The 21,164-nt window shown below is 38.7% G+C and overlaps 1 protein-coding gene across 11 annotated transcripts in view; it reads left to right on the top strand.

Moving 5' to 3' along the window:
• ptprsa (protein tyrosine phosphatase receptor type Sa) overlaps positions 1-21,164 on the top strand; it is a 217,252-nt gene that overhangs the window by 134,442 nt on the left and 61,646 nt on the right. For 5 of the 11 annotated variants that reach the window (XM_072389314.1, XM_072389304.1, XM_072389308.1 and 2 more), the window contains 3 exons: positions 5,675-5,692; positions 12,103-12,213; positions 14,565-14,576. In XM_072389314.1, coding sequence (XP_072245415.1) covers positions 5,675-5,692; positions 12,103-12,213; positions 14,565-14,576 — 141 coding nt within the window. The remainder of the gene's footprint in view (positions 1-5,674; positions 5,693-12,102; positions 12,214-14,564; positions 14,577-21,164) is intronic. The other 6 variants (XM_072389309.1, XM_072389310.1, XM_072389313.1 and 3 more) reach the window with 3 other exon arrangements.

Raw genomic sequence — 21,164 nt, forward strand, 5'->3', positions numbered from 1 at the left:
GAGTCTTCAAACACATTTCATTTGGTTCTGACCACTAACACAAGTTAAAAGCAAAAACAAAATGATAAACATTAAAATGAGAATAAATAAGAATTAAATCTGGAATATTTTACATGTTTGATTCACATGTTTTATTTTGGAAAAGATAAACAAATTGAATAATAAGAATAATAAATTCTAAATAATGTTGAGTGAAAAATTATTGTTCCTTCTATAGCGCATCATGGTTGTAAAATAACACCTAATTAAACTGTAGGTCATGTAACTCTTGGGTAACCATAACCTTTAACCTCGATCTAAAATGAACTATCTTGTTCTTCCTTTCTTTTCTATTTACTTCTTCTTGCTTTGTCATTTTCAGAAACCTTTGGTAAGTGTCATGCAAAGCTCATAAAACCAACCCACTCCTTGACACAGATGGCATATTTAAACTAGTTTCCAAAATGCATGCATCCCTTCCTCTCCCACCACCTTGCCCTCTTTTTCCATTTGTTCCCTGTTATCTGCTTCTGTTTATTCTAAACTTTTACTTTTGTTTTCCCCACACTCTTTCCAAGTTCAACTTTGTTTTCCTTTATATCACCACTTTGGAACTTAAAGCAGAGAAGCTGTACGAGTTGAGTGAGCCCAGTTTTTTTTTTTCTTTTTTTCATCAGGATGACTTGTTGCGCAAGTCTTTTGAAACAAGGTAATTCATAGTAAAGCTAACTTATATATTAAATCTTAGGAATGTCACAGTTCAGACACCTTTTTGCAGTATTTTGGCACATTTCTTAAAGGGTTCACAAGGTTTCCCTAGAAATAAATGTTATCTTATGTATTTTCTCCTTACCATATTAACTAGATTTCTTCACGTGTCCCTGTCACGTCTCTTTATTTTAATTTTTTTTTCTCATAGACAATAGTTCCTGTGCCGTTACTGCCCACAGTAGGTTTAGGTTCTTTAGTAAGACATAACTCAGGCACATGTTGCCAGTTTTTTGTCTTCCTATATACTTGTTTATGTATATTGAGATATTAAACCAGTTCAACCACAGTTCTCATAACAGCATTGCTGCCCACAAACACTTCAGTAATGATCAGAATGTACTGACAGGAGCTGAGAAACTTTTGAGCTCTCTCAAGGAGAAGGCTACAACCCTTCTATATGGCTGTACTTTTTTTTTCTCATGCCAGTTTGGGCCTCACCCCCTTGTTTCCACATTTTGCAGTTTTCCTAACTTTTTGAACTCTATGCAAAAACATACATGCTGCTTTAAGCACAGTATTTTTTACTTAGAATTCAAAATATATATGTTTATTGGAAGGCAGAAAAGGAAATTACTTTTCCTTGTTTCAATAAGACTCTTGTGAACTAATGTTAGTTTTGTTGGTAGCCTTTTTTCTTCAGTGCCTTTGCTGGAAAGCTCTGCACCAGTTAGGATTTATGCTGATGAGAAAAAAGTCTGGTGCTCAGGCCCCCTATTCTGCCATCACCTCATATCCTCGCCCCTTCTAGCAACCATCGTAGGCCTTAGGGTTTTAGTATTAATTCCAGCAAAATGAAACAGAAAAAAAGCTAAAAGTTTGAGAAACAACCTTACAAATTGTTTTTGTTTTTTTTTGTCAGGGGTTTCTGTTGATCAGATTGCTGTTGACAGTTTCTGGGTCCCTACCGTTTGCTCTTTTGGATCAGGCTCACTTAAATCTTAGAAGAAAGCTCTGAAGCTGGTAGATTGAAATGGTAAAATAAAGAGAAAGGTTGGAGGGGTAATGGCAACGTGATAAGTGGACCGGCGGATATGCCTTCAAAAACCCTCTCGATTTCCAGTTTGTGTATATAAACCCCTTGACCTTTTTCACATATCTTTCATTCTGTGATATGAGACAAATGTGGCTCTGACATTCACACTAAAAAATAGATAACGTCACTCTAACAGGTTTGAATTTTTTAACTGTGGTTTTAAAGATGGCTGAGTAGCTGGCAGACTGATTCCTTATGTTCCAGACCATGCTGTGCTGGTGGGGCAGTGATATTTGCATCAGGGTCCCCTGAGGGGTTCCTTTAGAGGTGTGGAGGGAGCCTGACATTTCTGCCCAAGTTCCCATGACTGCAAACCCCAGGCTCTCGCTGGCCTCGTCAGCCAGAACAGATTAACCACAAGCCACGGTGACAGTGAGAGGATGTAGAGGAGTATCCACAAAGATTAAAGTCCTTTTTAATATAAAGGTTTTAAATCATTATCTGACATTTCATGGAGCCTATACAGTCACAGATTTATCCACATGTGTTATTCAGTTGCACTTAATCTGCAGGAAAACACTCACATGTTGGCATCAGAGCAGCTCTAGAGGGAGAGGCTGGGATCTCTGCAGATGTGGTAACAATTGGCTTTTTTTTCTCCGGACCTGCTGTGATTTCACCAGGATCCTAGTGGGGTCTGTCGAGGAGAAGGTCACCCACATGCCTTCTGGTGGGTGGTCATTCTCTGACACTCAGCCAATCACGCAACCCCATTCACCTCACATGCAGATGTGCAATATACCCTGCCAGATTGCCTCTGGCCAGAATATAGTCTTTATTTATATTCATTAATATATTCAGAGGGTTGTTTAACAAAACAGCTGGGTGTTCTGTGGGAAGAATATTACCACATTTGATAATGTTAGGAGGACAGCAGCATGTTGATATATATTTGGGTCATTGTCACCCTAATCTTATCAACCCCTTGATGACCAAAGCTTAGATGGGGAGCTTATGGTCGTTAGCTTAGGTTGCGTGACCCTAATACAGTTGGATTTTCCACTGTGATTGAATATTGGCTTGCTCCTGCAGACTTGGCTTCTCTGATCTTTTCATGATGTCCCATCATTGAAAATTGGTTTAAAAATTTTCTTATTGAGATATTAGAGTCAACATTATTAAAACAGATCACTTCTTCTCCCCTTTTTTTGGGTTTCTATAGAACCTTGGCTCTGAACAACCTCTGCTTTCCTTTATCCATCTCATAACAATACTCATTTTCTTTTTATCATCTTTCTTTTGTCACTCATTTCTTTAGAAGGTCCTTGTGATAACCCTGCCTCGTACCAACCTGCTTTATTAACATTAACCTTACTCTAACCTAACCTAACTTTGACCTTAACCTCTAACCTTTAGCTCATAACCTTTTAACTCCCGACTAAAATTCATCTATCTGAAGCAAAGTAAACCAGCTTCCTGCAGCCTCTAATCAAACTCTAACTCTATAACAATGTAACCTTCCCAGAGCCCTGTTGTGCTTTGTCTTGTGATTTACCTATGATCATGTGGATTTTCATTACAGAAATTATTAAAATGTCACTTTGGTTTTGCCTGGTTTTTCAATGACACCAAGCTTTCACTTTTCCCTAAGCTTTATGCTTCTTTTAGTACATATTTACTCTCTATAGAAATATGTTAGATAAGAAATGTTGAATTTATCCATACACTGCTTTTTCACTTTATCAGAGTTGAAAATTGCAACGACAAAGTAAATACTCAGAATGTAGTGCATTAGGTTCATGTGAAAAATCACATGTCATATACATATAGGGATTGACAGCATAGCATAGTTTTTTTTTATATAAGCACAAACCAAAGCAACATCTAACATCAAATCTCTACAAAAATGAATTATGTACAAATGAAAGTCAATTGCAAACCAGGCATAACTTTAGACTCAGTGACAGAATCCTGATTGCTGGTATCACAAAGGATGATTCTATATGGAGAAATGCAATAACAATTTGACCAGAAGGCATAGGAAGTTTCATCCCCTCTACAGAGCCACCCACATCCTTTATTGTACTGCATAGAAAATGGAAATTGCTGGCACCACTTTACATCTTAAACACCAGGGGCAGATTCACAGCTGAAATGAGTGTGCACACTGAGAGACATTAACATATGGTGCTCTTTTTCTTAAAATTAATCTTTTTTTTTTTCTTTTGTCAGACTTATAAAGTCATACGCACGCAGCAGTTCTGTTTTAAAAACTGTCATGCATTAACCACACATTTACTACCATAAATCAATATGGAAGCGCCCTTAAACATTAGTCTCCAGTTGAGACTTGTGTTTGCTCCACTACTCATTAGACCTGTTCGTAACAATTGCAATAAAGAAGTGTGTGTCAATGTCATGTCACTGCGAGAAGGTTCTTCAATAGTAGAATAGCTGTCTTTACTCGCAACAACTACACATGGCTGTGGCATCACTTATCTATCGCACTGAACTTTAAACTGCCATTGTTGTGTTTTTTTTTAGTCATCTTTATTAAAATGGACAATGAAAATTAATATACTTTACAGCTATGAAATAATTGGATTAAAGATCACTGACAGGGAAATAAGATTGGATGTGAAATTTCACATGTGGAAAATTACCTGTAAGTATACAGGCCAAGTCTGTAATGTTAATTTAAATAATTTACCATCTGCACTGTGCCTTCAGCTTGTATATTGCCAAATAGGGAACTTCTCCTGTATTGGAACCATCCTACTGTCGCTCTCAAGGGATGAGCCGGGGCACATCTTTGCCTCGAATGACTGTTAGATTCAGAATGAGAGACTAAGAGACAGGTAAGAGAGAAAAACTGTGTGAAATATGAAGATATAAAAAGTAGAAATGGGAGGAAAGAGAGAGTATAAATGGAGGAACAGCTCAAGAAAGAGAAAAAGGAATTAAGAAAAACAGCCAAGAGCAGTAGGAGAGTTTAATGTGAATTTTGAAGGGGCTGACACTAAGCTGGCGCCCCTACACAAACCCAAAGCTCCGCTTTAAGGGATACATTTTACATTTCAACAGTTCGTGCTGCATTTAAAAGGCCCACCACACCAGAACTGGAAGAGCTCAATATTTTATTGTCCCTAATGGGGCATTTGGCTCGCAGTCAAGGATGTAACACAATACAGACTCACAATAAACAATGAATAGAGAAACATACAACTATCACTGAAAGGAAACAGTGGAAACAGCCAAAGGATTGTATGACTAGGTAGAAAGGATGAATCTCGAGATCAAAAGTATATCTGTCACAGTTATAAATTGTGGGATAAATGATAACTTAAGTCAGTAAGACTTTATTTGTGTTGCCTAAAGGTACAGTCTGATATTATATTGCAATGAGGATTCCAGTCTTGATGCAGCAAGTTTGTTTAATACTTATCTGGATACCTGGTATTGAGTTAAGGCATCTTTAAATGCTTGACAGACTCCGATTACAGGTCAATTTGTTCTGTCCTAATCCTATACTGGAACATTCCATGTCAATTTCTGAAACCAAACTTCTCATACTCTGCTTATCATCCTGAACTGCAGCCATGATGGAATAGGACCCCAAAGCTTGCCAGTTCTATCAAAACATTTATCTTTCTATTATGGGATATTTAAGGCATGGAGAGGGGAAAAAGGATGGCATACTAAAGGAGAGTCCCAACCATAGAAAAAAAAAACCCAGCACATTCGTTTGTGATACCAGCAACAATAAAAAAAAAAATTAAAAAAAACTCTTTTTCCTTTTTAATGAAATTTCTCCATCTCTGTAAGAGATTACTTAATGGTTTCACAACTTAGTTTCAGTGAATCTTTCAACCCAAGAACCTCCACTAACTATAACTAACATTAACCCAGACTTGAACTGATGATGTGTCTTCATTTTTGTGTCTCCTCCAGAGGGTACCCCAATTCGAGGTAAGATTTTTAACCATCACAATAAAAACAGGACGAAATGACATTAACTGACACATAATCAGACATAACCGTACCTAATTTCAACAAAGGAACCAAATGCTTGAACTAAAAGGACTAAGAAAGGAATTTAAAAAAATGTTTTATTCTACTAACAGCAGTATGTCATCTGTGTTTTTGTTCTGTGCTCTCTGTACAGTTTGTGAGAGCAGTCTCCTGTGTTTCACACTCTCATACTTTATGTCATTGTTGCTGTACTGTTCCTCCATGTATGTGTGCGTTCTGTGTTGTGCTGTTCCTCTATCTCCTCCACATAATCAGTGTCAGGGAGCTACTGAGGAATTCAAGTTGTGTCGCCAGCCGGTTGAGATACAGGATTTGGAAGGTTAAAAGAAGGAGGGATGGCAAGGTGGCTAGGTTGCTTGGCGCCTCTGGCATTTAAGTTTTCAGGTTTAGTCCTGTGGCCTAAGAGTAAAGGAAATTAGAGGGCTGATGATTGTGGCCTTGAATGTTGATAAGACCAGCTATATTTTTTTTTACTGTAAACTGTTCAAGGCAATTTTAGTAACCCTCTTTCTTCCTTCTCCTTCTCTGCTTTGATCTTTCCGTTCACCACCAGGGCACTAGCAATATCATGTATGTTAATGCACCTCCCTCATAGCTGGAGATGGGATGTCAGGGGAAAAGCTGGCATAAATTACATTTGATTTAATTCCCTTCACTCTGCTGTACAGCTGCTTCTAACTGCAAAGTCAGGGAGGCTTCTGGGTGCACTGGCTGACTTTTTAAACCTGGCAACATGCACACCCTTTTACCATACAAAAAAAAAAACAGCTTTCATGATGCCATAGGATGAACGGAAGGATTTCAAGGAGGGACTGGAATGACAAAGATGTAAAGTCATGTGATTCTTGTGAATTATAAAAAAACATTGTTCAAATAATTAATCTTCTCCCTTAATTTTTCCCCCCATTTCCCTCGAGAGTGTAACTTTTACTTATAATTGTCCTTCAGGTGTTATTGCTTCCAGGTGATTCACTGTGATTGAGTGTGTTTGTTGTAAGATGCCTTTGTTCCACAGGCTGAACAGGTAAGTGAATATCTCAGTTTGACAGGATTGCCCATGTATTCAGGGGTATGAAATAAATGCTTTTGGTTTTCCGATTACAGCTCACTACAGCCAAGGCAGTGATCATTTTGACAGGTTAAGGTCCTCCATCCGCAGCCATTCATGATTTTTAGACTCATTTCAAATGCTTTGTTCCTTTTAAACCTTCACTCATGAAAGACATAGCCAATCCCTCCCCTCATCTCCTTTGTTTGTTTAAGAGAGGCTCATAAATCATGTTGCTGTGAAGAAAAGCAAGCCTTTCTAATGAACTTTGCATTTGCATAATAGGATAAGCAGCCTTAAAAAAATAAAATATAATTACCCCCTGCCCTCTCTACCTCGCAAGTACAAATCTATGGCGTATATGAAAGGAGAAAAGGGAGTGTAGGAGTTGGTGCTCATTTACATGCAAAGGTACATAATCATATACAAATGTTTATCTAGTTAAAGCTGTTTGATCTACTCAATAAGGGAAAGACATTCATGTCCAATTGCCTAACTATTTTATGTCACACTTTGCAAGAGTTAATTCCCAAAGTGTGAATGTGAAATTCCTTTTACTTCCATACAAAGCCATACAGGTGCTGGCCTTGAGCTAAGCGACAGGTGTAAAGGTAGCCCGACTCCCTTCCTTTGTCATTACGAATTTAATAGGAGCATTACAAGCAGCCAGATGGGCTCTGACAACAATGGCATCATACGCAGAGCTCCATGCTGGTGCGATCACAGTATAATGACCTTGGGATGGTCACAGAGCATTGTCAGAGTGACAGGCAGGGTGCAAACGAAGAAAAGAGACAGGGAGAATGGCCAACTTAACTGCCATGTGGTAACACTGGTTGTCTTCAGTTGTGCAGCTATTGAAATCAAAAGTTTACGGCTTAAATCTGTGACTTCCAGCATGTTGTTACCAGTGGTCTATTTAGTTATGACGGATTAAAAAAAATACAGCAGCTCTGTAGGAATTCTTCATCTTCAGCTTTTGATACAGGTGTGATTTGTGAAAGTAACATATAATTAGTGTGCATTGATAATGTAGTTATATGTTTTTATGACAGTTTATTATCTCTCAATACATAAAGAAAAGTGAAACATTAAAAGATTTAATTAAAAAGTATTATATCCTACGCTTATCTGTGCAGTGAAGTGGGTTTAATTCCTGTATTAAAAAGGCTATTATTTGCGTGTATTCACTAATACAGTAAGGTGCTAATTTGCAGCTGTAATTGGACTGCAAAAGAGCATTTGTGAGCAGTGTTGGGATGAGGGGAAATGACAGGAGAGGAGAAATGAGCGACTAATGAGAGCCATGAACTGAAAAAGAGAGATAAAATGATGAAAAGAGCAGTGTGCCACCAGCAGGCCTGAGTGGGATGCAGAAGGAGAGAAAGGGAGGGATGGAAAGGAAGAGTGAGACTTGGCCAGCCATTTTGTTGATCGCCTAAACAAATCAATCAAGGCCCACTGGAGCACACTAATTGAATTACACAAATGGGACTGGGGTTGGGGGGGTGGTATATACACAGTAAAGCTGCTACAACGCAGCGACCGGGGTGGGCAGACCACAGCTTCAGGCACTTTGTGAAATTAATCATCCATACTGGCCCCTCCTTCCTTTTCTTTTATTCGCTCAATCTATCCATCTCTTTTTTTGTGTGCTTGTCTCTCTTCAACTCTTCCTTCCACCTCTTTCTACGATAATTATTTTGTTCCATCTCTCCCTAATTCTCTCTCATTTTAATGTTGTCTGGTGTGATACCTCCTGCTAGTCTGCATCCACAGAAACCCACAAGTTTTAAAAAGCTTGCCTACCAGAAGGTAGAAAGGTAAAAATTCTATGATTAAAGAATTTTTCTATGTGGAATGAGTGAAAACTATCTGCTTCTCACAATTTCTGAAGAATATCTGTCCCAAAACCATGTATTTGTTGAACACTGCTCAGGCAGATCAATTTGTTATCTTGGCACCTCACTGCTCATCAGATCAGCCTGCAGCAAGCAGTGCAGTTAACCAGGGCAGCTGTCGCGGCTAGAACGAATGCTAGAGCCCTACTGCCCATTACAGTCTTCTTTACTGAATGGATGATGGCAGGGAACATACTGCAAGACAGCCAGGAGTGAGTGTGAAGCAGTAGAGGACAGGAGGTTGTGAGTGTTTTTTCGGTTGATCTGATTGAGATGGAGAGTAATTGGTCCACACAGAAGATCCAATCTTTTGTCTACTGACCTAGTAAAACATGAATTATAACTCAACAGGGGCAGTCCTGCAGTTAACTGATGGTCAGTGTAACCTTCGAAGTGGGTTGAGACTCAGACATCTACAAGTCTATTCTCACAACAGCTCACAGAATATCTTTCTTACTAGTTGTTATTCTATATGCAATCTCTTTATAAGAAAACTATAGTTTTTGTTGTTTTTTTTCCTTTCAGGATTGCCATATTAATAGCTGTAAACAAGGATGACATGCCATGAGGACCCATGTAGGGCTTACTTAATAAGCCCAGTACGGCCATTTTGTGAGCGACACTTAAAATTGCTGTTTGTCACTGGGCATGTCTTTATCAGTAAATGCTCAGCATGTGAACAGATTCTGTGCATGTTTTTTTTTTTTTTTGTGTGTGTTCCTAGCAAATTATTTTCTACATTTATTTCATACCTTGTGTTTCCTCTTTCTCTGATAAAAGAAAATGAAATTGCCACTGGCCACATGCGCTCTGGTGAGCCACAGGCTGGCAGAGGAAACGGCACAATTATGCAGAACACAGAGCGGCTTCAACTTTTAAAAAAAGGGAGACAAAAGGGAATGGTTGCAAAGAACTGCATGGGTCGAGCTTGTTTTGTTTGCAGACATTCAACTTCATGCTGCCCCTAGAGATACGACCTCAAAAAGGATTTGTTTGAATAATTTCTTTAGAAGTATGTAATTAAACCTTATATTATCAGCCTTTAAAATGATTGCCTGGTCACTGGTTAATTTAGTTTTTTTTTTTCCTTTTTGGCTACAGATATTTTTCCAATTAGTTTGATAGAATAATTTGAATTTGAAGTACTGCATGCAAAAGAAAAAGCTGCAATTCGAAGAAAACGGCAGAATAATAGATGAGCATAAGATGATAAATAAGAGGTGTGTTATATTTACAATAATAAATCTCTGCTTCGGGCTTTCACTCATTCATTCTCTACATTTGTTGCATCCTTTGTGCTTTTTGTTTTCCTTCTCTCTTGCTTCTCCTTTTTGATTTTTTTTTAACTCTTTGTGCTATGAAAACACAAGGACTGCATATGCGTGCCTCAAAACTCCAACTCCATATTGAAATTATATGAATATGTTATGAAGCCAGTTTGGTCTAGGAAACACAGATATTACCACCCGGTGAGAAGCCTCCACCAAAGATGTGTAGGATCAGATGACACTCTCCCTCTCTCCTCAGTGCCTCCTATCATTCTCTCCCGTTTGCTTTGTCTCCTTCAGTAAACACAGTTCACTGCAACCAGTATTTGTAATATCTGGCTGTCTATTGTTGCAATTTCATGACTGCCAATTGACATTTGTTCAGTATGATTTTTAAAATAATATCTGTGTTGCTTGGAAGCAATTGGACTGTCAAATCATCAACACCTGGCAAACTTGAGATGAAAACATATGTAACCCTACACTGAACAGTCCTTGGGATTTAACAGAGGAGGACCTCAAAAAGCGTTATAATTCAGGGGAGGGAAACAAGCAGACAAGTCGCTGGCAGAGCCCTCTGGAACTATCCATCTGGAGTTGAACTTCACACAATCCTTACTTTGTGGTCTAAGCTTCTGAGCACATTCCAACCCACCTGCCACCGCACGGGCATTTGCTGTTCCAAGCACACATCAAACGGTTCCAAATCAGATGCTTGCATAAACTGGGAGTGAAAACTGCACCACCTGCACTCTGCAGGTAGACGTTTTCATTCGGTTCGTGAGTTATGTGCCAGGAATAGAGCCCTCTGGGCAATGAGGATGATCTGAACTGTGGAGGGAAATGAAGAGAAAGGAAGAAAAAAAAATGGTGCACTATAGATTGTTGTACCTGCAGGTCTGTTTTCTTTTTAAAAGGGTAAGTATGTTCAGACTAAAATACTTGTTTCTCTATTCGGCCATGGACACAGTGGAAGTGTGACTAATCTTTCTAATTAACCAGGATCGATTGTCTCATTTGTGGCAGAGCTGAAACATGTTATTCAACCAATGTTCCAGAATAGTAGCCTTGTACAACATTGTGTTCACTCAACTTGCAGATGCGATTTAGAAGGTTCTAATATGTTAGAAAGCTGCTGGGATATTGATGCTTTTTGGCTTAACATTAACAAGCGATGGTGCTGTGTTTGTCAACGAGGCCTGGGCTGTAATCTGTCTGCCGAGCCAGCCTGCAGCCCTAATGATATCATCAGGAAGTGCCGTCAACAGCACTCTAACGAGGAATGATCTGAGGCCTGGTGTTTCACCTCCCTCCCTTTTTTTTGCCGTGTTGCTGCTGAGCACTTAGGCTGTCTGGTATGACACAGACAAGAGATAGAATTCACAAAGTGATAAGAAATGGACTTTTGGACAAAAAGGGACAGAATGGGAATGCAGATGAGCTGTATGTGAATTGAGTGCAAAAATGAGAGAAAGATTTTCATTTTAATGCACTTCTCAAGCACCTTAGTCACAAAAAGAGAATACAAATTAGTTAAAACAATCCAGCTTTAATGGTTACTTAACTAGTTAATGAACTGCGTCAATACATATGTATTAAATGTCAGTTTTCTCATGAGAAGGTATTAGACAGTTGCTATGCACCATGAACATGGACTGTTGTTTATTTGTGTATATTTTTCCATGACCCCTCTTCCCCTCTGCACACACAGACACTCCCTTGGTGAGGATGATTTGCTAATTCTACAGCGTTTATACTATCATCTCAACACTGCCCCTCCATTACGCTTCATCACACACCATTTCTTTGTAGCTCCTTTTTGTTAAAGACCTCAAGTCTGAGATGAGGTGGAAATACCAACGTGGCTGAAAATTTAGTGTGACTAATTTAGTTAATTTTTGTCAATGGACGGCTGAGGCCTGAGTGGAACTCTGTTAGTCATATCAGTGTGTATAAGCATTGCAGATAGAAACCGTTGCTGACGAAATGTTGGCGAGAAATTCAAATGCACCCACCATAAAGAAAAAAAACTGTCTGACTCCTTCATGCTTTTGATTATTGATTAATAATTTCATCCTTGCTTTCTTTCTCCCTCCCCTTCTGTCTTTGTCGGATGTTGTCATTCCCAAGGTGCCTTGCAGATCGAGAACAGCGAGGAGACAGACCAGGGGAAGTACGAGTGTGTGGCGTCTAATGTGGAAGGCGTGCGCTACTCGTCCCCTGCTAACCTTTATGTGCGAGGTAGGAAGCAACCCAGTTCCAGAGAAAGGCCAAAAAATTAAAAAGAATTAAAAAACATCTACCCATTCTAAATAAAATGTCTTCACAGTGCAGCTCAGCTTTTAGTGCCATTACTGTTGAGCTTAATAAATTGTAATGGTTTCCATTCAGTTCCATTTCTAGTCTAACTGTATTTGCACTAAATGTGTTTTGCAAAATAGAAATACCCAAGTAATATACATCTTCTAGCTTTGATAGTATTGCCTGCCCATAAATGTAATTTCATATACACTGAAACTTCCAAATGTAAAACTATAATTGACCAACTAATGTTCTTCTCTGTTATGATGTTATGCTCCATTTTGTCTTTCAATGCCCTCCCCTACTCACTCGGAAGGAAATGTGTAGCGCTACAAGCCGTATGTCTTTACTTCATCGGTTGTAAAAGACCTTTGACCTGTAACTGTGTTCCCGATCAAATGTGTCCCCCTACATCAAAGTTGCACCTTAAAAAGAGTCTGGAAAGACCTCTTTTTTAATTAGTCTCTTTTCAGGTAAAGGAGCACAACGGTAAGTCTCGATTTTGATTGATTGGCTAGGTATTATTGCCCAGCAATCAAAATCTCAACCCCTTTTACTTTTCGCCAGATTCTGGGGAGAAAACTCATTAGAAATGGACTGCTAACACAGTTAGCCACTATGTATCACAAATCAACAAATGATCTCTCACATAGATTATAAATAGTGCACTCTCTCTCTTCCCCATGCTGCACTGGAGCGTAAATCCATAGTGTCCCCCCGTTTCTGCTTTGGTGTATTATCTTTAAAGGCTTTTACAGTCAGTAGTAATTTTGGCTGCCATGTTCCAGCAAAGTGGAGATATAAAAAAAAAAAACAATCAGTCACAGGCACTGAAGAGTTTCATAGGAAACACACAATGAAGACAAAAGCCTCTCTTTTTCCACTAATGCTAAATGACAGTGATTCTCTGTCGAGGGAGCTTTAATAAATTGAAGCAGATACATTTTCGACATGTATTATTTATATTGTGCATATTAAATAAAGATGCCTTGGTATCTACGCAGTTTGTTCCCTCTGCTGTGTACCAAATAACTTTGTTCCCAATAAATAATTCACTACTCTGACATAATAAAATAGGTCAGGGAGCTGCTTTTTCATTATTATTGCTATTATCATAGTCTGTGAAACAGAACCATAGGGAAGAAAAACTGTGTGAATGTGAAGGTTAAAAAATCCTTAATCAAAATTAGCGACTCCTTTACGTCCCTTAAGCTTATGCTGTCTCCACTGTGATTCAGTGACAATGTCAAGTAGCTATCCACCTATTTTATGAGCAGAATGCTGGAAGTTAAAAGGTTCAATGGAAATTATGTTCGAGCCTTCTACAGGAATCATTAGGAAGCGATGATGGGGACACTTTATTGACAGCACTGGGATGTTTAGTAGTTCTTTTGATCAAAAACACACAGCTACACTCTTATATAATTTCCAACAGTTCATGCAGTTTTCCATGAACACCGGCTCCATCAGCATGCCTTTAAAAGAGTACACACGGGTGATAATTACTTAAGTACTGTCACACTATGTAACACACTTGTTATGCTGTGATGGTGTCAACCTTTGTCTGTTTTCAGTTAACTTTTGTCAATCAATTCTGATACTTGATGTTGACTATGTTTTGTTCACAAATCAAAATGCACTTGAGATTAGCAGCTGTGGTAGGGATCGATTCTAAAGGGAACAAAACCAAAGCAACACTCTTAATTTGTGAATGGGGCAAACTCTACTGGATTGAATAGCAATACATCCTAAACAGAAATCATATTGGCAGTGTTGCTGAGTGGCTTCTAAAATGTTAACATTCTTAAACTGCAGCTGCTAATTTCATCCCAAACTGTGTCTTTTTTTCTTTTAATCTCTCATTAGTTTTTTTTATTTATTTTATCTTTATTTGGTTTCCTCCTCTAACAAAACCAAATACGGCCACCACAGGAGCCTCTGCTTGTGGCCATAAGGAGCTTGTGAAATTTTGAATTATAAGTATGGTACGCTTGATTTGACTCCAGTGGCACCGAGCTACTGTGTTTTTCTTAGCAGGCGACTGTGCGGCCACTGGGGTGAATCTGATTGTTTTGGTTCAAAGTTTATTCAAGGGGGAGGGCAGGCAAGTGTACTTTCAAGACGGGTGTCACTGATAGCATGGCCAAGGGAAAGAGAAAAAAAAAAAAAAAGGGAAATGTAGCTGCAGCTAAACACCTTGAGGTGGCTTTTTTTACTCTCTCTGTGTTTCCCCTATTTTTCTCTTCTCCTCATGTCATTGTGTTCTGCATCAACCCCTTTACATCCCTCAGAGCTTCGAGAAGGTTGGTGTGTTTTTTCTTTTTTACTTTTTTTAACCCACATTTGAAAAAAAAAAAATCAACGTGTTGAAAAATTCTAACTTTACTTTGCCTACTGAAGAGCTCGATTAGTTACTAATTTGAAGAGAAAAAAAAAAGTGCAACTAATCCACACTGCTAAATGATTATGAAGAAAAAAATATTTATTTACAAGGAAGAAATGATGAAAGCAAACCTGATTAGCTCGGGTCTTGTTAATTTACTTTTATGTTTGCATTGTGGGGCCTTTTCTTGTTTTGCATCCTTTGGTATTGCTTCCGCACCTAAAGGCTTTCTTGCACGTGTTGTTATGGAAACCCAGCACGTGGGAATAACAGGACCTGTTGCATGATGGGAGAATGTAACTGCGCTTGCATGCCTGTGGAAAATCCCTTTGGCCGCAATGGTCTTTTTCTTTCTGCATTCCCCGTGTTTCTTGTTTTATCTCCTTCTCTTTCTTTGGTTTCTCAGTGTTTTCCCTGATATAACCCTTCTTGGCTTACCTTAGTTTTTTTTTATGTTTTTATGTTGTGATTATGGTGTTGTGTTAGTGTGTTTTCCCTTTGTTTCAGTTCCATTCTTGACCTTCTTTATTGTTTTAAAGGTGTTTGTCTTTTTGTGGTTTATTTGTTTGTGAGATTTGTGTTTCTTTTTGAAACTGATGCTGCTCTGCTTCTTGAGTCTCGAAGTGCAAATGGAAATGCCGAATGAAACAATAAGTGTGTTTACAGCCAGTGTTCCTCATCTTGTTTATAGTGATCCATTACTGAAAAAATTGGACGTGATTGGGGCTGATTGGGTTCCATGGCGATTTCAGGCAGCCATTAAGGGCTGCCATTTATAGTGTCATTGATCAATAACGATATAATGACTTCTACAGCACTTATGGTGTTACTTAGAAAGCGCTCAAAGATTCCTTTTTTACTCAAATAGCAACAGCTAGTTGACCGCTGATTTCACTGTTCCCTCACTGTTCCCTCACTGCCATGACACTCAATCAAATTTTCATGAGTTATTCAAAAGCCCTTCTTCCCCTTTTACGCACATACTTACACTCTCACAGAATAGAATAAAGTTCAGGTTGATGTGATGTAAGTAATGAAAGTAGACATTAGCTTTTATTGTGCACAATGTACTTTTTGAACGATGATGAAGAGAATGAGCTAAACAATTAGATATCATACAAGCAACGTTTAGAATTAATGTTTCTGTTCGTTTTGTAATGTAATCAGATTTTTACTGAATCACATATCACCTGCTGATGTGAGTTGTCCCGTAAATTTCCCAGCTCCTTTATTCCCATGAATACATTAGATACGTGGTTTTTGGAAAATACAACAGCATTTTGCTCAGAGTTACATGTGTCTGAGCAAGTCTGAATAGGTCGGGCATATCATTCTTGCAGGTAAAGGACTTAATACCCTTTCCTGCTATCTGCTTCCTCTGAGAGTGACAGCATTTGTATGTGTGGCTATTAAAATATACTAATCTCCAGAGTATTCATCAAAATCATCTAGAAGTCATACTGAAAAAGGTCACAGCTTTAGGTGACTGTTATTTTCTTATAGAAATATATTTTTTTTTTTACAGCAAGAACTGGAACTAAATATGCATTTGGAAACTTACCAGTTTCAAGCAAGTTTATAAAGAAGACAGTTATTTATATATTTGTGTTGCAGCAGCCAAACATCATTTGTCTTTAAGGCAAGTCATCAGGCAATGATAGAGTCTGCAAAATCCAGTTAATCATTTTCTATGCTGTTCACCATGTATTAGTGTACACAAAGAGGGGCAGAATCGAACTGACAGAAACTAATCCATTTCTACATCTGGCCTTATTGTCTAATTCTAAGTTAACGCTGAAAAAAACACTGATGCAGAAAGACTGTGCTGATATGTATGCATGTGCATGTTTACCCACTTGGAATGGTATCTGCTTGTTTTTGAATGTGCTTGCATGTCCTGCTACGCATTTGTGTGTGATGTTGGGAAAGAAAGCTAGATTACACCTTATGTTCTCACTGGCCAAAGCAAACCCTGTCATCTCTATTAGATGTTTGTCTTAAGGAGCCCAGAGGATTTCGCCACCCCTCAAATATTATGTTGCTATCAGAAATTCATTTGTTTCATACTTCTGTTTCATTACCTCTTATCCAAATGCAAAGACATGAAAATACTCCTTTTTTCAATCTGACTCATAGTATTCACTGAAGGGATCACCACAGGGAGGGAATGTACTTGCAGTTTGATTTCACTGCTTGTCATCTACCTGTAAGGCAACAGAAAAAAAAATATGATTGACTCTAAAATCTCCTCAGTCTAGTGCTTGCCATTATTGGGTACCCCTGCTATGATTCTTGTCAATTTCCTTTAGGTGATAATTTCCATTTTGATTAGCCACCCATAGTGACTGTTTAGCATTGGCACAGCCAAGGTATGTTGATACAGGCCGACCCCTGCGGCTTAAATGTAAATGCTGTAGGACTCACCTGGCAAGTGTGACTAAAGGATCTCCATATTGTGCCTGTGTCCTCAGGCAGAAAGAGGGTGTAATCTCAGCTTCAAGGTGACACTAAAGGCTGCACATTATTTTGGCTTCCCCCTTCATTTTGGGGCAGCAAAATCTGCCTCACCAAAATGGCCGATAATGTCCACCTTCTGACCTCTGTTTTTTGGCACAAATCCCTCCACAACACTGCCCACTGTTAGTTAGTATAGTACTCTGGCATTCTCTCTCGACTGCTTCTCACCTCGTCCAGTGTACGGCTTCTTGTCTTTCTCTCCACATTGGGGCTTGAAACAAGATTACATGTTGTTATTAGACCAAATGAAAGATATGTTTCTTTTACTTTCTCTCAATTCCAAATGGGCCGGCTGGGCTTTGGTCTCTGTGAATGAGGAGCCTGTCCATGCAATTGGGATTCTTTTTTGTGTTTGTTTGTTTCGCTCTCTATATATTTTGATAGTGTAATAGAGGGTTTCACACACTCATATACAGATTGTGCAGATTTACTAAACCATCGGCTTGACAGTTCAATTGAACATTTAGTCATATCCTTCAGGCCTGTGTCCAGTTATAGTGCATTGACTCATTTGTAAGTGACACTGAGATGTAGATGCCTAGTGAATCTTGTTTCCCAGAGTGTTCTCGGCACTCTCAGATTTATTATTTTCTCCCCCAGTCGATAGTGTAGTGTGCTGTAGCAATAACAAAGTCCTTGATTTAAGTTAATGGAAATTCAAATTCACTCTCCTGTTAGACACATGATGAATGTCCTTTACAAGTCAACTCTCCTAGGTTACAGTTAAATTACAGTGTGATCGCATATTGTAACTAATTACAATGTCCCCCAATATCAGAAAGTATCAAAACGAAGTATTAGTATGTTGTCCCATTGAGTCATATCATTTAAATTCACTGCCATAAAGTTAGCAGCATTTGGCTAACCAGTGTAAGTTACCACATTATGCGTGAGAGTGTAGTACTCGGGAGATAAACAGAGGCATCTCCCTGTGGGGAAACCTCATTCACTCAACCACTACAGCTCCCGGTCCATTGGCTGACCTTAGCCCCAGGGAGAGAAGAGCACCGTTTGGCACACTTTGATTGGACATTTCATCACCAAACAAATCTGTTTTCTCGACTCGAGTCTCACAATTCTTTTGGATTGGAATCCAAATTCAAGAGAACAAGTCATAACTGAGAACATCTAATAGTATTGATGCATACCTCTTTGTGAACACAGCTGCACTCTGGTTCTGTCTATGCTGTTCAGACATAGTTCTTTTTGTGGATTTGTTCAATTTCATTTGTTTCTTTTCATTTGATTTTGTGCGTGTGTGTGTCTGGAGCAATGCTGTTTTTAGGAATGAATGGCATGCTTGGATGGGCTTGGGTGACATTTTTTTGGATTGTATTGGTTTTCTGGTGTCTGCCCAAGCGGATGGGGGCGCACCTGTATATGTCACTCGTGCCATAGCCACACCCATGCATGTCTGTGTGAGGAATGGGCTGCCCTTTCACCTTTGTTGTGTAGTCAGGTTTTTATTTATTTATTTGCTAAATTATAATGTAGAGATGTAGTTTTGTGTCCCATGTTATGGGATTTTTTTTCTACTATTTCTTCTTTTTTGCATATCTTTTAGAAATCACTACATGACTGTTATGTTGAAACAAAGCTTATCTCAACCAATAGGCCATTTTCAAGCTCCACAATTGCCTATAATGTAGAGATTTGGCTTTTTTTATGAACAGATTCCCAATTGACGACTTTTTTGGTAAATTTTTACTGTTTGTACTTATTGAACCACAAATGAACAAGTTTTCAAAGGTCAGCTATGAATTTTTTGCCCTCAAGGTCAGGCCATGTCTTGCCTAGGGTAGTAGAGTAGTTGACATTTACAGTAAATTGTTGAGAGGATGCATAAAGAGTAGCTCAGAAGATGACAGATCAAAAGCCCAACGGTAACTGAAAAGGTCTCCATCTGACTTTCCCTCATTAAGATAGGAATTGACAATCAGTATTTTTTTCTAATCTTTTAAAATATAAATCAGAGTGCATTTTCTATGGCTGATTATATCTTTACTGTTAAAACCAACCCTTTTGAAGATTCCACATAATGTCAGCTTGCTTTTACTTAACAAAAAACTTTGCACATATGGACAACATGTCTCTATTTGCCGTATTTAGGATTCATGTCAGCTCTCAGGCCAAAACCCCCATCAGAGTGTGTGTAGGTGATATTTGTGCTGTAGTTTGGTGGAGAAATTAGATTGTGCTACGCAACGATCATATGAATCCCATTTGGATCGACACGGTGTATTTTGGAATGCTATCTATCCTGGAGGCCCCTTTCAGTCTCTCCCCAGATCTCGCCCCCCGTCTCTACCTACTTTTTCCCACACACACACGCGTCACATCCACACATCCCAAGATTTAGTTACTATTGCATTGCGATGCAATTTTTAAAGTAGGGAGTAGGGGACGTGTACCTGATTCTTGATTTTAAGCCCCAGTGTGTGAGACCTCCAAACCCACTTTGAGCCATGATCTTCTCTTGTTTGTCTTCCTTTTTTTTTATTGACAATCATGGTTTACTTATTCTATCCCCTACTTAAATCTTCCTCCTCCTCCCCCTTTTTCCAACAACCCAAACTCTCCCCTACCCTGTTGCGTATTGTACAGTATGTCTGCGTGTCCATCCGTCTCCCTCTGTTTGTCTTGTCTGCTGTCTTGCTGCTTGAGTCTGTTTTGTTCTGCCTCGTGTCTTGTCTCTCAGCCTTGTCTTTCCTGTTTTATCTATCTCTAAAGTCATCTCTTCCATTTAGTTCATCGTTTTTTACTTCTGAATCTTTACTACTTTCCTTCTCTCTCTTTAACCTCTGCATCCCAACAAACATTTTGACACTGGATAAATGTTGTTACCATGGTATGCTCTGCTGTTAAAGCTCACAAATGGAAATGATAGAACTTTTAAATAGGCCACAGCTTTTGCTTTTGCTTGCTAGTCATTTTTGTGAATTCAAGACTGTTTGTTTTTTGTTCAAATATGTTCAAAGCGGTTTGAATACAACTTCTTACATAACTATTTATTGGAACATAATACCACATGTCCTAGTTCAACATGACATTGTAGCCAGCCAGGCATGTAAAAATAAAGGGAACATTATTTTTAAAAATGAGCTTAACTTAGTCTGTCCAGATAAAAATCATTACTTTATATGACCCTTTAAAAAATTTGCAAGTTGACCACTTTTTTATTGTCAGTACGTGTCAAGTGCTTGCTGGGATGCCTCCCATGAACAAAGTGTTTTTTGCCACATCATTTTTTTTTCACTTTTTTTTTTCTTTAACTTTTGCATACTGTACACACGCACACTCATGCTACACTAACACAAAAATGTACACATCTATAAACTTACACATTTACACACATGTAAGTACACTGTACCTGTCACGCACTTTCTCTGCGTCTCAGGTTCATTATGCTTCCACTCCAATTTCAAGTCCTATCCATGACTTTAGAGGTTCTCACTGTCTTCCTCTCTAGGCTGGCATTCTGTCCTCATCTCTCCTACTCTCTCCTGCCATCTATCTTTTTCTGAATCTCTCTGAATTTCTACACTCTGTGGATCTGTTTTCCTCTTACACTCAGTGAGAGTTAGCTACAGTTGCTATAATTCTTTTTCTCTGTATTTCCAGACACACACCTTGTTCCTCAATAATTATTTTGTGTTAACTGGGACTGCGATGTGACAATGTGCAATCATCACATTTTGTCACATTAGCTGAAGAAAAACAAAGTTTACACAGCACTGAAGCGGGTTACCCCCCCTCTACCCTCCTCCAACCTTCCCCTCTCTTTCTCTTCCTCTGTCACTATTTGCTCCTCTGTTCCCTCTCTCTCTTTCTTCTTTCCTCAGATGTTCTATTCTCTATCTTGTACTTCTATTTTCCTCTCCAATCGTCTTTTGTCTGGGCATGCTAGCGACCCTTCAGTTATATTCCTCTATGCATTTTATCTCAAGTTTTTATCTGATTTTGTTATCATTTACTCCTTAATTTACCTCGA

Source organism: Leuresthes tenuis, unplaced genomic scaffold, assembly GCF_036924035.1.
Source record: "Leuresthes tenuis unplaced genomic scaffold, fLeuTen1.0.hap1 SCAF_7, whole genome shotgun sequence".
In the NCBI taxonomy this organism is placed as follows: Eukaryota; Metazoa; Chordata; class Actinopteri; order Atheriniformes; family Atherinopsidae; genus Leuresthes; species Leuresthes tenuis.